The sequence below is a fragment of the Eubalaena glacialis genome, chromosome 7 (assembly GCF_028564815.1).
Source record: "Eubalaena glacialis isolate mEubGla1 chromosome 7, mEubGla1.1.hap2.+ XY, whole genome shotgun sequence".
Classification (NCBI taxonomy): Eukaryota; Metazoa; Chordata; class Mammalia; order Artiodactyla; family Balaenidae; genus Eubalaena; species Eubalaena glacialis.
Genome location: NC_083722.1, coordinates 103,514,052 through 103,530,683, shown reverse-complemented (window position 1 = coordinate 103,530,683; position 16,632 = coordinate 103,514,052). Strand labels below are relative to the sequence as shown.

General features: G+C 37.1%; 1 protein-coding gene across 2 annotated transcripts in view; it reads right to left on the bottom strand.

Annotated features, from left to right (window-relative positions):
* The window catches only part of GRM7 (glutamate metabotropic receptor 7), an 805,916-nt gene that overhangs the window by 521,703 nt on the left and 267,581 nt on the right, over positions 1-16,632 (bottom strand). For both annotated transcript variants that reach the window (XM_061195559.1, XM_061195560.1), the window contains exon 2: positions 8,059-8,275. In XM_061195559.1, coding sequence (XP_061051542.1) covers positions 8,059-8,275 — 217 coding nt within the window. The remainder of the gene's footprint in view (positions 1-8,058; positions 8,276-16,632) is intronic.

Sequence of the window (16,632 nt, the reverse complement as noted above, 5' to 3'; positions counted from 1 at the left end):
CTTATGTATTTCTAGTCTTAGAAAGCAGATCTTTTTTTTGTCTTTTTGTTGTTACTACTATAATTATTACTTATTTTTATCCTGGAAGAGTATCTCACCCAAAGAAAGTACTCAGATATTCAATGTATGAGTGTAGGCCTATCACCAGATTTCTTTTCCTATTTTTCTTCTATAATGTCAGTTTATTATAGCCAATTAATGATAACTTTAGAAAACCAAAATTGGAAAATCTTCCAACAGTTTTACTGTACCAACTACAAACTTGGAGTCATCGCCTCTTATGTTACTAGTAGAGTATTTTTAAATTCAGTGTGCATTTATTGAGCCTAATCTTTGTTGGACATTATCCTCGAGTATGGAAAGTCAAATACAACATAATTCCCGCCCTCAATAAACTTACATTCTAAAATAAATGAGTCATGGATATGAAATGTACAGTGTGGGGAATATAGTCAATAACTATGTAATATTGTTGTATGGTGACATACTGTATGTAACTAGACTTATCATGGTGAACATTTTGAAATGTATAGAAATACTGAATCACTACATTGTGTGACAGGAACTGACATAGTGTTGTAGGTCAATTATACTTCAAAAACAAACAGACAAACTCATAGAAAAACAGGTCACACTTGTGGTTACCAGAGGCAAGGGGTGGAGGGAGGGAGAACTGAATGAAGGCAGACAAAAGGTACAAACTTTCAGTGATAAAATACATAACTGCTGTATGTTATATATGAGAGTTGATAAGAGAGTAGATCCTAAGTGTTTTCATCACAACAATTTTTTTTCTATTTCTTTAATTCTGTATCTATATGAGATGATGGATGGTCACTAAACTGACTGTGATAATCATTTCATGATGTTTGTAAGCCAAATCTTCATGCTGTACACCTAAAACTTACATAGTGCTGTATGTCAATTATACCTCAATAAAAAAGGAAGAAAAAAATAAAAATAAGCTCACATTCACATGGGAGACGATGAGATAGATTACAATGATCATAATAACATGCAACAAATTCCATGACAGTTATGCACAAGGTGTTACGGAACTCATAGAAGCAACACTCTTCAATTACATTAATGAAGGTAAAAGCCAAACGTCTGAAGTAAAGTCTCTCTAGATTAAGTAGAAAAACATTTTTTTAAATTATTTTGGATAACCTGCAGAATCACCGGGGAGACCAGGGAATCAAAGTTACAAAATGAGTTGAAACAAAGGATGACTATGCTGTCAGAACCAAAGCTAAAACAGTACCACAGAACCAAGTTAGCTGGGGCACTGCTGCTGCTACTCTTGGAAATGGGAAGCTGGAGATTATACTACTGCTGCCATTTCATGCTAGATAACCCATCTACCCTTGGAACATGGATATCACTGCTGCTGCTGTCAACAAGATGGGTTTTCCATTGCCCCTGCTTCTTTGCGTCCCTAGCTCTTGATCCATCTATGGTGGGTATGTCTGGGTGTGTCTGATTAGCCGAGACTGGGTGACATGGCTGTGCCCTAGCTTCGAAGGAGGCTGGCGACATGAATATCTGGCCTCTTAGGAGTGATGTGCAGCCTCATTCTCTCATCAAGACTTGATCGATTGGTCATTCTCCATGAATTTATTCATGGAGAGGGACTTTAAGGTGCTGTGCTATTTAAAAAGACAAATGTACACACTGTGATCCAAAACAGGACCATGAAGGAAGACTAAGGCAGGGATAACTTTTTTTTCCCAAGGAGTTATGTTTTGGAAAAATAGATTGTAGTTAGCTGGTAATCCACACAGAAAGCAAAGCATTAGCAAAGGCATAGAATATCCTGAAACCCACTGAAGTTTGACTGTGGTGGGGCAAGGAGTGTTGTGTATGGGGACTTGAGGTGGGAATTAAAGACGGCAGGCCTAGTGTGGAGTGAGATGGGTGATTAAATCAGACACCAGGTCAGAAAGGACCTATATTCCATGCTAGACACGTTTTACTCAATCCTCTGGGGTAAGGGAAGCCAGGAACAGATAATAGAATGGCTGTATTTGTATTTTAGAAAGATGATCATTTTAGTAAAATGGATACTAAATTGGAGGAGCTAATCTGGAGGCATGAGTAACAGTAGCTGTGAATCACGGTGAATAAAGTGGAGCCCAGAACTAAAGTAACTGTAAAGATAATGGGGATGAGGGGACATGCTCAAGATGTGCTAAAAGATCCAGTATGGGTTAAAATCTAAAATGTGGTGCTAACCACTGAGGGTCCAGAAATTAAAATAAAATAATAAAGCTTCTTATTGAAGAACTTACAGTTTAGTTTTAAGCACAACTGAAAATAGATGATATCATGAGAGTGCTTGTGATTTTGTATTTTGAAATTAAGTCCTTATTCAACACCTGTATTTAAGCTGGGACCGCTGAACAGTTCATTACGGAAACACTCCAACCAGACATTAAAAGGTCTCAGAATTTTCTATATTCACCATGATATAGACAGAGACAAAAAAAAAAAACAACTGGAAAATCCTCAAATTTAACACAGACACATAAGTGGGGGTATTGGGAATTATAGCCTTGCTGCATCACACTGCTGTAAATTTTGTGTGGGGACAGTAACACGGAAGAATAAAGTAGATTTAGGGCGGGGGTAACTGTGACGTACCAGAGCAAACAGATCTAGGATACAATTTTTGTGACCCACAAGTCACAAAATTATATATCCTAAAAATTATGTATCATAAGTCCTCCCTCTACATGCCTTTTTCTTCCTAAAAGGCAAAGGGAAAAATACAACTGTTCCTTCCTTTTCTCTTTCCTTTAACAAATATTTGCTGAATGCCTTGTGAACGCCAAAAGTTAGGCTAGATGATAGGGTCCCAAGGCAAAGTCCTTGACCTCATAGAGGTTACAGTCAGGTGGGGAAGACTGACAACAACCCAACGAAAGAGAGCACTGCATCTGTGAAGCAAAGAGGATCAAAGAATCCTCTAATAAGAACAGAATCCTATAATGAACAAATCCAACTAGTTCCTAAGGTCTAGAAAAAACAGAGGACTGAATAATAGTTACTAATAGTCAATTAAATCTTCACCTAGTTATGCTAGGTAAGAATATTCTAGGTCAAGATAAAGTATTAAATAAAAACAAGTTCTAGAGTTTACCTGACTAATAATGAGAATAACTGAAATAACTGTATTAAGTGATTGGCATGAAATATCAAAAGATAGCTCAAATATTCTTTCTGGTTTTGAACAGTTGATATGTCTCACGACACCATGGCAGTAACAAATCATGACTATTTTTGTCATATTGTGAAGCAGTGGTCATGGGATTCTCCTGAAAATTGTCTGGCAGACTAGAAGAGTTGTATGTGATGTCCTTACTCTTGTAAACCTTGACCCAAATTTGGTTCAAATGATCTGGACTATATTAGTGACTTATGATATCATAAGCATTTCCTTTGCCCCTCACTTAGAAAAAGGAGTCTTTATGTCTAATTTACTCTGTTTAGTTTATTATGTTGACATGAATTTTAAAGCATATTGGGAGTGAATAGTCTCTCATTCTCTGTGATACTAATCAATAAATTGCTTTTGTCGATACTGCATGTGCATCCATTCAAATATAGAGGGCGATTTTTGCAAATATAACTGTTTTACAAAAATCTCATCATCTGAGAAAATCATGTTACAGTCCTTTCTGAAAGTTCAACAAGGAGCAGCATCCAGGCATATTTAAATATCTCATGACTATACATGAGAGGAAGATTATTGAGGTTTTCTGACAGCTTAGAGAAACTGTATGTAAGTCTTCATGTCCCAGACAAATGAGATGGCCCCCTGCTGAAGGATGGCTTCTTTTTCTGACATCATTGTCTTGATTGTTCTATCAGAGTCTGACAAAGGAGCGTGCACCCCATGTTCTATGCCTACATGCATAGTGGAGATCTTTCAGGCTCCAGTTTTACAAGCAGCCTTTGGTTCAGGACTTAAGTCTAGACTTTGGAACTAAAGCATTTTAACAGAGTGAAACTCTTACAGACATTTATAAAGAAGAAGAACCACAATCTTCAAAGTCAAACTGTTTAGAAAGAATGGAAGTAACTCCTCGGAACCTTCCAGCAGAACATAGAAACAACATCGAGCTTATGCTCGTGCTCTCCCCCCACCCTCACACACACACACCACATACATAGGACAACCTGAATAGCTCACTTCCTTTTCTTGTTATGCTTCTTATATGATGGAAGCATATTAGTAAGAATAGCAACCATAACTCAAAAAGACACATGCACCCCAATATTCGTTGCAGCACTATTTACAATAGCCAGGTAATAGAAGCAACCTAAATGCCCACTGACAGACGAATGGATAAAGAAGATATGGTACATATATACAATGGAATATTACTCAGCCATAAAAAGGAACAAAACTGGGTCATTTGTAGGGACGTGGATGGACCTAGAGACTGTCCTACAGGGTGAAGTAAGTCAGAAAGAGAAAAGCAAATATCGTATATTAACACGTATATGTGGAATCGAGAAAAATGGTACAGATAAACCGGTTTGCAAGGCAGAAATAGAGACACAGATGTAGAGAACGTATGGACACCAACGGGGGAAAGCAGGGGCGGGGGGTGGTGGTGGGATGAATTGGGAGATTGGGATTGACATATATACACTAATATGTATAAAATAGATAATAAGAACCTGCTGTATAAAAAAATTAAATTAAATTAAAAAAGGAATAAACATACATCCCCAAAACAAAAAACCCCAAAAATAGATAAATAAATATTATTCAAATTAAGAAAAAGAATAGCAACTCAGCTATTCTATTACATATATAAATATATGTATATTTATATATATATATAAATAACCTTTGAGTTATAACTAAAGGCAAATGTTATCTATCACTAGTTATTTTCAAACTTTTGAAACTCAAGCAATAATGCTACTGATTTATAGGAAACTACTGCGGAACGCTAAGAATTAGGTGTTACTGGGTGTTGTGTTCCCCATACATGATCTTATTTATTTTACCAACCTGATCATCATTAATCTCATTCTCTATATTAGGAATCTGAGGCTTGGAAAGTTTAATCATGTGTCAAAAGTTGTACAGCACAGAAGCAATGGAGCCCATTATTCAAATCCAGGTCTTTCTGACACCTCAGTGTTTGCTTATGTATATGCCACACTGCCTCTCCCACAGATACACCTTGGCTTGTATCTTTCTTGAGGGTAAGGTTCTAGAAGCAGCAGGGAAAGGAAAAAAGTAAACATTCAAAATTACCCTTGAAAATTCCCTAAAATTCCCTAAGTATGCATACTTCCCCGAAATTCCAAAAGGGCAAATTTTAAAAATTCTTTTTCTTTGTATTCTGAATTAGAATATATTGCTGTTTCTTTGACTAAAAATCAGAGGAAGTAGTTGGATTCTTCTTAGAGGTCGTGGAATATGAATATGTATCTCTATACACTGGAATCACCTTTGGGTTAGCAAGATGCTCACAATATGAGAGGCCCACAGAAGTGACACCCACTGAAGAAATGATGGAATCATGTTTCCCATCTCAGGTTTTTTTTGAAGCAATACACACACTGAGTAAACTTACCATACTGCATTTCAATTATAATTTTCCCTCCTCTTTATTTCCTCTTTTTTGAAGGGATGGGTAGGGAGTTGAATGCAGGGGTGTTTGTTAAGCACACAAGTGAATTCACTTAAATTAATTGCACATATGCTACGGTTCCAAAGAAATTTAATATCAATACACGTCAACTATCATAATACTTAAGGTGAAGAAGAACTGATTGCAAGACATTACCTGAACCCTCAATGTTTTCTGGCATTTCGGCAGCTGGCTGTTTAGTTACACTCATCCCCAAATTCAAAGGCTTTCATATTGAAGGATTTCATCCAAAATGGTTGCCAATAATACAATTTTATTTTTGAGTTGGGTCATTTCAATATACTGATATGATTAGCTAAAATTATGAGCTGGGGAGCTCAGACCATATTACCAAAACTTTTCCTTTTTGAAGAGTCATACAGCAGACTCATATCTTAAGTTTTCACTAAGTGACACCAGGAAAAAACAACCTTACGGAACTCACCACTGACCTGTCTCTAGAATACAGTCTTTTATAAAGGCCAACATTTGTCTTGATCCTGTCCTTATTGAACAATCAACATGATTTTGACCTTCTGAACACTGTACATTTTGTAACAAAATGGGTAGTGTCCTTTGCTTTGTCCAGTACAAAGTGCAGTATTAAATTTGAGATCCACTTGCAGCAATTATGTAGAACAAGAAGGTATTTGAACTTTATTTCTGAGCTTTATCTTACTATTTTACCCATATTTTCTCTTCATCTTGTCTTACCTATTGGCTATTATGCCCATATTTTAGATATGTCTTTAAGTGGGCCTCTCACATTATTGTGGTCAAAGCAGTAGTCAAAGCAACAAAGAAAGAAACAAACACATAGCTATCAAAAGTGGTTAGGCTTTTCTTTAAAGATTCATGAATTCAGTTGTTAATGAGTCTTATAAGTCACAGCACGCAAGACACAAGGCCAGAGTTAAGATTTCTTCCCTAATCAGAAAGTTTCTCGCTGAATTATACCAGAAATGTTTCCCTTAGAAACAAAGCAGCTGGGACTACAGTAGTGACTCAGACACCATCTCTCTTAGAGTCTACAGGACAAGACAGAAATCAACAACAGCAGCAAATTATGCTAATGAGTGAAAAATATTGTGGGAGGAGCCACTAGAAACACAAGACCAAGCAGACAGAATCCAGGAAGTTTTGTGTGCATGTTTGCTTGAACCTAGATATGGCGTTTAGGATGAGCCCTGTAAATGACTAGGAGCTCGGCAGTCAAAGGTGTTAACAGTGACAGTATTTCAGCCAGAAGGAAGAGTACAAGACTGACCCAGCCCTCCAATGAAATTTTCAAATTAGAGATCATGATAAGGTACTGAGTTAAAAGCACAAGATTCACAAACAAGTTGGGGCTTCCTTCTTTCAGTAGCCATGTAAAGACACACCATCTATATGCGGGAGCATTACATGCCTGAGGATGTCTGTAGTCTGAAAGCAAAATACTCAAAGCCATGTCTTCAGGATTTATGACATCTTTCCTTGTGAAAAGAACCTCTGTTTCTATTGCCTTGCTTGTTTGTTTGCTTTATGGTTAGTTAACTATTCTGGTCAATGACAAGTTGGATAATATTCTTACCATCAAAACTGAGGACCAGACTTTAGCCTAAGAGCTTTTTAGGAATATCCAAGCATGCATTAAAAAAAAAAAATATGTTTACTAGATCCAATATTTCCATATGGGGAAGTCTGCGTATTTATTGTCATGATTCCTAAGTTTGAAGATTTTGTCTCGTTTTTTCAAAATCTGCCCCATGGAAGCCAGCAGGCCAAACATTCGAACCCATTACCTCCATTTTGAGCTTAATAAACATACATAAAAGAATCTTCTCCAAATGCCACCTAATAGAACTGTCTTTCTCAAAAGAATCTAAAGTTTCAAAGACTATTTGTCTAAGTACATTCTACTGCCTGGAAAATTTACTTAATTTTGTTTTGGCCAAGTCATTCAGAGCCCTCAGTGTCATTCCCCCTCAAAGCAAAGTGTCCCTGTGGTTGGGTTCTCATAATTTAAACAATTCTCTCCATTTTGGAGAGCGGCAGAGAGAAAGGACACATGAAGAGGCACATTTAGCCACACTTGCTCATGTTTCCATATACAGCCTGCAATCCACACTATTATCTATTACACAGAAGTCAGATATCAATTTTAGTACCTATTTTTTTCTCTCCATTTCTTCCACTAATACTTAAAGGGATTTCAGTTTCATAGTTTTGAAAATATTCTCTTCCAAAACAACAAAGCATTTTAAATGAAGACTTTGCAAATTTACTTCACAGGCAAGGGGGAACATGAGCGTAGGGATAGGGCGATTACCAATAGTGTTTGTTTAATAAAGATTGAAAGAGCTCTACAAGCCACAGACATTCAAAGAGGGTCATCTTGATCATTGCAATCTCTTCCTACCTGCCTCTTTGGAAATCTGCGTGAAGGATTCCACACCTTTCTCTCCATAACTTCCTTCCGATGCGAGAGTAGACACATAATTCCAACCCAGGGCCTTTACGATGTCTACCATGGCCTGGGCTTGGAAGGAATCGGGCGGGACCACACGAGAGAAGAAGTCATAGCGACGGTCATCACTTAACTCGGGTGCCGTTGATGCATAACTAATCTGGGGGATCTGAAAAGATAAGAAATCACCACATGAGGGCACACCATCAGGATGTGAGAGATTCATGTATACTTATGACAATTTACTTAAAATACAGAGCTTGAGCTCCAAAGAGGAAGTGTGTTTTGCCACACATAGCATGGAAGTGTAGACCACCTAAATGCAACCAACCACCTCTTAACAGCACAAGAAGCATCTACTTTTATGCTTTGGCCTTTTTTCTCGTCTTGGAGAAAGGAATGGGGATGGAATGGGAATTACATAGAGCATGATGGTTGGGAGGAAAAATAATTTTAACCATTCTGGCTAACATTGTGAATCACGCTTTACTTCTTATACATTAATAGAAACAAAAGACACAACAGCCTAACTGGAGCATGTATAGAGATTGGTTTAGTTGACACATCTCATGAATACTGGTAGACGTCATTAGCCATCTAACATTGACTGAGTGCTGATCACCTATGAGGAAATATCTAAGTAAGCTGCATGCATTATTTAATTTATTCTTCACAAGAACATTATGAAGTACTGATAGCTCACTTAACACCCTTAGACCCAGGTAAGGGGGTTCCCTGCCCCAACACCATCATTTCAGCTCTTCTGGCACTTTGGAGGGCCTTTCTCAAAATTTTGTACATTTCAGTTGGATGCTGAGAGAGAGCTGACAATCCTGATTGAGTGGAGCCACATGGACCTCTGATTCCCATTTTTTTGCCTTTAGAGAATTCTCTGACCCTCTACTGCACGTGGGATTAACCAGATGTCTCAAGGAGTTCTAGAACTTGTGCCTATATGGATCATCCTAGAGCAGGACCCTGGTTCCAAGAGGACAATTTAATGAGCAGATTATTCCTCTTGACTGGCACGGTATTTATTTCTCAGGATCATTTGAGATTAGACTACCTGAGTAGTCCTGACATGCTGATTTTAGTTAAAAAAAATTATGCATTTAGAAAGAAACCTTGAAAAAAAATATTTACCCAGGATCCCAAATACTCTAGGAGAAGACCTGAAGCAGCCATAGATGAGGAACATGGCTTAGGGTCTAACGTCAGGATCTCTAAGCTAGTTACTTTTACAATGAATGCTCCCCACTTGTTTCTCTTAACACTAGCATGCAGAAGACTATGATAGGTATGATTTATCTACCTGTAAGAATGATCAACTCCTACAAAATTCTGGTTGTAAACTCTCCCAGGACTTACCCTTCTTTTAGCGTAAAGATTTCTCATGTATCTAAAAGCCAGTTTTGATCTTTGCTCAGACAAAGCCCAACAGTGCAACTCTTTGCCCCAAAGATGTCAAAGCTACACTCAAGTTAATTCTTTGAGCCCTGATAATTCTACTCAATATTAACCTACTTTTCTCTTTTCAGGGCAGTTTGCCTCAAGTTTACCCATTTGACATTGTTTAAAGCTGGTTACCACCTCTGTAAAGCTCATTTCTCCACCAGCCTTTCTAGGTGAACATTACAGTCAAGTCTTGCCCTGACGGTAGATGACCCACCATTTTCCATGCAGCCCATCCCTGATGCAGTTCTGTTCTATGACCACCAGGGTCAGGCTCTCCGTTCCTGACTCGAAATCCAAAGCCACTGTGAGAAAGCCTCCAAGTCTCCTGACGGTCTGCACGTGAGTAACTCCTCAATTATAGGGGTAGTGAAGTGCAGTAGAAATAAAATGGGATTTGGTTTTGAAAAGATCTGGAATCGAAGCCTCATGTTTCTGTTCACTAGTGTTCACTGCGGTGAATATTTCACCTCACTGAGTTGGTTACATTATTAATTAGTATAAGATTGTTTTGAAGGGCAGGAATAACAAATGTGCATTGCTTAGCATGATGCCTGGGACAGTGTGGGTACTTAATACATGGGGTAACGACAATCAGAAGAGAGAAAAGTGTATGTTTTCTTACTAAGTTTACGCACTCTCCACATTTGACTTCCCAAGTTCTCTGTGACACATTAGCAAAAACATTTCCCTCACTGTCCTAAGAAAATATGTTTACATATTCCTATCATTATTGCTTTAGAAATAATATGTACTATTTATTTAATTCTTCATCATGTGACAAGAATATTCTAGAAGTTTGGGGTTTATTTTTAATGTTTTAAATTTTATTTATTTTTATTTAAGTATAGTTGATTTACAATATCATGTTAGTTTCAGGTGTACAGCACAGTGATTCAGTTATATATATATATATATGAAACTTTTTAGATTCTTTTCCCTTATAGGTTATTACAAAATATTGAGTATATTTCCATGCGCTATATAGTAGTTCTTTGTTGGTTATCACTAAAAGTTTTATATGCATTACCTTATCTAACCAACAGTAAAAAGTCTTCACTATACTTTATTATACTATACTATTATTAAATCATTTTACAAAAGAAGAAATTGAGACTTGAAAGTAGACTATGACCTTGCCTTAGGTCACACAGTTGTAAGACAGACAGAGCAATACTCAAACCTGACACAGCCTAATGCAAACTTCTAAACTCTTAACTATGATACTTTGCTGAATTGTTGCTAAAACATTTGAACAATAAGCATAAAATAAGGAAGGGTATTAGATTACTGTAGTCTAGGCCAAGTTCTGTCCATAGTACTGACTACAGAGCCACTGAAGCAATTTTACAGGTCACCCTTAGACTGTCGTTAAAACATTTCATATAAATGTCTTATTAAAATTTATACAAATATGTGAAAAGATTGAGTTTCCTATGTTTCATTTATAGTTCAAGGGTTATAAATTTTAGGTGAAAAAAATCAACTGAATAAAGGCTTTGGACGAAAATTAAAGGGAAGGAGGGAGGGAGGGAGGGAGGGAGAGAAACACCTTTCCTTACCTGAAATAAAAAAGGAAGAAGCCAAGCATGGCAATACATTTCCATCAATTTCAACTTGTAGAAATGTAAAATCTTTGTGCTGTTGCACAGATGCCTTCCCTGCCAAAATCCCTTTCTACCTTGAACAAGTGCTAATAAAGATACATCCAGCCCTCTACTTAAATTTGCATTTATGTAGCTGTGGTAAAACATCGCGATTGTGAAATGCCTCCAATGCAAATGTATTTTCTAAACGGTGCTCCAAATTTTAATAATGAAAATCCTGGTGAAGCAGATTTATTTCCTTACTACCCATTGAAATGATTGCTATAAGTGGTTTATCCCTTCCATTATAAATAAGAAACACCTACCAGCTTAAGACTCATATATCCGTTTAGGATCACACACACATCCTGTATTCAGGGGTAATTATTGGTACATTATGCATATAATGATGCTAGAATAAGAAATGAATGACCAAATGGATTTCATTTCTGAGATAAAAATATGGCTATATGAGGAAATTCCCCCCAGCAATAGGAGATGAAGAACAGCAAGAATGTATGTAACCTATGAAATATGCTCTGTTACTTATCAACTATTATCCTGTATATTTAGTTACCTGTTTTCAAACTAATGTTTAAGTCTACAGAGTAATTATTTTGAAGTATGTATTATAACTGGTACCTGAAACTGACCAAATTATTATTAGTCGTCTTTAGTGATTAACTGACACACTCCCCTTGATATCATAGCTATACTTTCTTTTTCTGCTATTGAAACTCTACCCTCTTGCCAGTCTCCTTCAGAAATGTAGAACTGATCTTTTGATGAAGACAATTTAGTGTAATCACACTTCTGCAACATGAAAATAAATATCCCATCTCCCTTTGAGCCTTCCTTTCCCCAATTTAAAAACCAAAAAAATTTTCATCTTTATTGTAGGACTAAATTTTCATCTCATTGTATTTTGCTGTTCTTTACTCTTTATAAAATATTTGCCTATCACACAAAAATGGTTTTGCTAATGTTGAGTACCAAACAGGGTTAAAAACATCTCACACCTTTAAATTATCATTTAAAAATTATGTAGGCATTTTTCACAGAACTGGAACAAAATATTTCACAGTTTGTATGGAAACACAAAAGACCCCGAATAGCCAAAGCAATCTTGAGAAAGAAAAACGGAGCTGGAGGAATCAGGCTCCCTGACTTCAAACTATACTACAAATCCACAGTAATCAAGACAGTATGGTACTGGCACAAAAACAGAAATATAGATCAATGGAACAGGATAGAAAGCCCAGAGATAAACCCACGCACATATGGTCACCTTATCTTTGATAAAGGAGGCAAGAATATACAATGGAGAAAAGACAGCCTCTTCAATAAGTGGTGCTGGGAAAACTGGAGAGCTACATGTAAAACTATGAAATTAGAACACTCCCTAACACCATACACAAAAATAAACTCAGAATGGATTAAAGACCTAAATGTAAGGTCAGACACTATCAAACTCTTAGAGGAAAACATAGGCAGAACACTCTATGACATAAATCACAGCAAGATCCTTTTTGACCCACCTCCTAGAGAAATGGAAATAACAACAAAAATAAACAAATGGGACCTAATGAAACTTAAAAGCTTTTGCACAGCAAAGGAAACCATAAATGAGACCAAAAGACAACCCTCAGAATGGGAGAAAATATTTGCAAATGAAGCAACTGACAAAGGGTTAATCTCCAAAATTTACAAGCAGCTCATGCAGCTCAATATCAAAAAAACAAACAACCCAATCCAAAAATGGGCAGAAGACCTAAATAGACATTTCTCCAAAGAAGATACACAGATTGCCAGCAAACACATGAAAGAATGCTCAACATCATTAATCATTAGAGAAATGCAAATCAAAACTACAATGAGATATCATCTCACACCAGTCAGAATGGCTATCATCAAAAAATCTACAAACAATAAATGGTGGAGAGGGTGTGGAGAAAAGGGAACCCTCTTGCACTGTTGGTGGGAACGTAAATTGATACAGCCACTATGGAGAACAGTATGGAGGTTCCTTAAAAAACTACAAATAGAACTACCATATGACCCAGCAATCCCACTACTGGGCATATACCTTGAGAAAACCATAATTCAAAAAGAGTCATGTACCAAAATGTTCATTGCAGCTCTATTTACAATAGCCAGGACATGGAAGCAACCTAAGTGTCCATCAACAGACGAATGGATAAAGAAGATGTGGCACATATATACAATAGAATATTACTCAGCCATAAAAAGAAACGAAATTGAGTTATTTGTAGTGAGGTGGATGGACCTAGAGTCTGTCCTACAGAGTGAAGTAAGTCAGAAAGAGAAAAACAAATACTGTATGCTAACACGTATATATGGAATCTAAGGAAAAAAAAAAAAAAGGTCACGAAGAACCTAGGGGCAAGATGGGAATAAAGACACAGACCTACTAGAGAATGGACTTGAGGATATGGGGAGGGGGAAGGGTAAGCTGTGACAAAGTGAGAGAGTGGCATGGACATATATACACTACCAAACGTAAAATAGCTAGCTAGTGGGAAGCAGCCGCATAGCACAGGGAGATCAGCTCTGTGCTTTGTGACCACCTAGAGGGGTGGGAGGGAGACACAAGAGGGAGGGGATATGGGGATATATGTATATGTATAGCTGATTCACTATGTTATAAAGCAGAAACTAACACACCATTGTAAAGCAATTATACTCCAATAAAGATGTTAAAAATAAATAAGATAAAATAAAATAAAATTTATGTACAAGTCAACTTTCCTGACACCTTTTAAGCACTGTAAAGCAAACAGTAAAAGCAATAAAACCATCATTCTTCAAGTCATCAGATGTTAACATTTTCCCAATCCATACATTATTCTTAAAATAGGAAAAGGAAGACCCAATTCACTCTAATTTAACTTTTAAAATATTTATGCATATTTAAGAATTTCTGTAAATCTAAGAGAAACAGGCTAGGGGAAAACTACTTTCAAGAAAATCAAAATGGACATTTAAGTAACTTACATCTTCTACACACTGTAAAAACTTTCAAGTCATCAATATTTGTACCTCTCCAATACAAGTGATTGTGGTGACTGAATTCGTTAGGTGGACTGAAAGAATCACCCAAAGTTAAATTCTATCCAATTAGTGGCACACACCACTCACTAGGAGGTGCTCAAGGCTCCCTCCTAACCTCTCCCATATCTGCCCTAGAAAGCAGGAGTCAATTGATGAGTTTTTCTGGAGCACTAGTTTTCTTTGGTAAGAAGTGTCACAACTCTCATTAAACATTTATCTGTTTATCTGTTTATTGTTCGCACCTTTCCTGGAGAGTACTGACCTTGTTCATCATTTAATCACGACTGGATAGCACTGCACTGGGTACAGAATACGAACCTTATCATTATTTGTTGAATAAAAGAGTAAGCCAGTGAAGTAATGAATGAAATAATCTGAAGGAAATAGAATCCCTCCTGCACAGCGTTGGTGTGGCCAGAGGGACCCACAGCACTTGGGAGTTATCCCTGCCCTGGGAGGGGCTCTGAGGGGCAGCTGAAGTCACAGCAGCAAACACTTTTGTCACTCTTTCTTTTCCCTGGTACATTTTCCCCTGGGATTTCCTTCTTCATCACTGGCAGGTAGAACAAGCTGACAATGGATTGGGGTTCAAAGGTAAAAGGACCTAGGGAGTCATTTAGGGGATTGTTCACTCTGGTTTCTTTTCCTCTATGCCTGAGACCTGACAACTCCAAGCACCATACACCACAGTGCCCAGAGTTCACTCTAACTCTGCGAGACAAACTTGGTGTGAAGCATTTTTACTTTCCAAGTGTTGACAAGATAGAACCCTTCTAAATTTAGTTTTATCCCATAATCACTCTAAAGGCAAAGGGATCCCACAGGCTTGGAAACACACTCCTTTAGGCATCATCTTAGTGTCAACATCTGTCAAAATAACTGAAGATCCAAATCCAGATGTGGACTAGATCACAATAATGCAAATATTTTAAAAATCCAAACTGTTGCTCCTATTCCAACATGAACTTGCCATGAAAAATAAATACTAAACATTTATTTTAAAAAGTAGAACCATTTCATTTATGTAGAAAAAAATGAAAGATCTGAAATTTGTTTCATGCGTTTTGAGCTTCTTCTTCTTCTTTATATTATAAGGGCAGCGCCTATAACAAAGTCAGTCACCTGGGAACTTCTTACCTTTGGAAAGGTAAATGAGGTTTACAGCCCCACCAGGTTCCTGGGGAATTTGCACAGCCAAGAAAGGCAATCCAAAATGTACTAACACTTGCTCCAGAGGGGAGTTTCCACGAAACTTGTAAAAGGCAACTTTTGGAAGTATCATGAGCAATTAAGATAATGCTTCACTGTACCTGTTGAGATATTAATGAACTCCCAGTGGGGCATTATTAAGTTCACAGTCAGCAGTAATTTCACTCTTAGTTCTTACTAAGCTTTATTGATATGGATTCCCCCCAAAAGGAAAAATGGTCAAATAATCCATTCAGGCTCATTCTTTGAAGCACCACTCTCCATGGTTTATATGTATCTCTTCTCTAGATAACATCTCTGCTCATATTAGGATGGCTGGGCGTCAGTCCTGACTTTTGATAGTATTTATTTCAAAGTACTGAGGAATGACTAATAATTTTGAATTTGTTTAAAGTCTGGAATTTCACTCAACCTTAAATTCCTCACAACAAAGATTATCATCAAGTACTGCAACTCTTTTTCCTTTGCCTTTCATTTCTTTAATTGTATGACACCAAATACATTAACATTCTGTAAGTGGTAGTAACCATTTTCTTAGAACCAAGTAATTTTATGTGTGGATTGCAAGTCAAATTTGTCTAATACATATTTTAAAGAATGTTATCTATTATTTTTTATTATTATTGCTTTATTAAATCTCTCTATATACCAGGCTTTTGGAGGTGAAATACTTTACATATATAATCTCATGAGACTTTGTAACACTCTATAGTTGATACAGATATTATTGTCATGAATATTGACTGTTTTGCCTTCCACATCACTCTGTTCCTGTAGTTTATGAGGAGATGGTGGTACTGCAGGATCCAGATGCTGTGTGTGACACAAGCCAGCCTATCAGAACACAGGGTTCCTTTAAGCTACATGGCTGACTCAAGGGAAATCACATGACCTGACCTAGACCAAGGTGAACAAGTGAGATGCAGTATCAAGGCGAGGTCAGAATTCATAGACAAAAGAAACAATCTTCTTACTGAAATGCCTGAGAGGAAATAATATAAGGCTGTGGTTACTGATGATGATGACGATGAAGATGATGATTTTGCCAGGGGAAGGGAGGAAAACATAGTATCTTTCACATCTCACACTTGGCAAACGTTAGAAACAGCGCTGGAGATAAAACTTGTCTCTCCCTATTTCCTATGAAACATAGAAGATCAGGAGAAAGCTATAACTTTTGGGTGGTTTATAGTTGCCCAAATAGCAA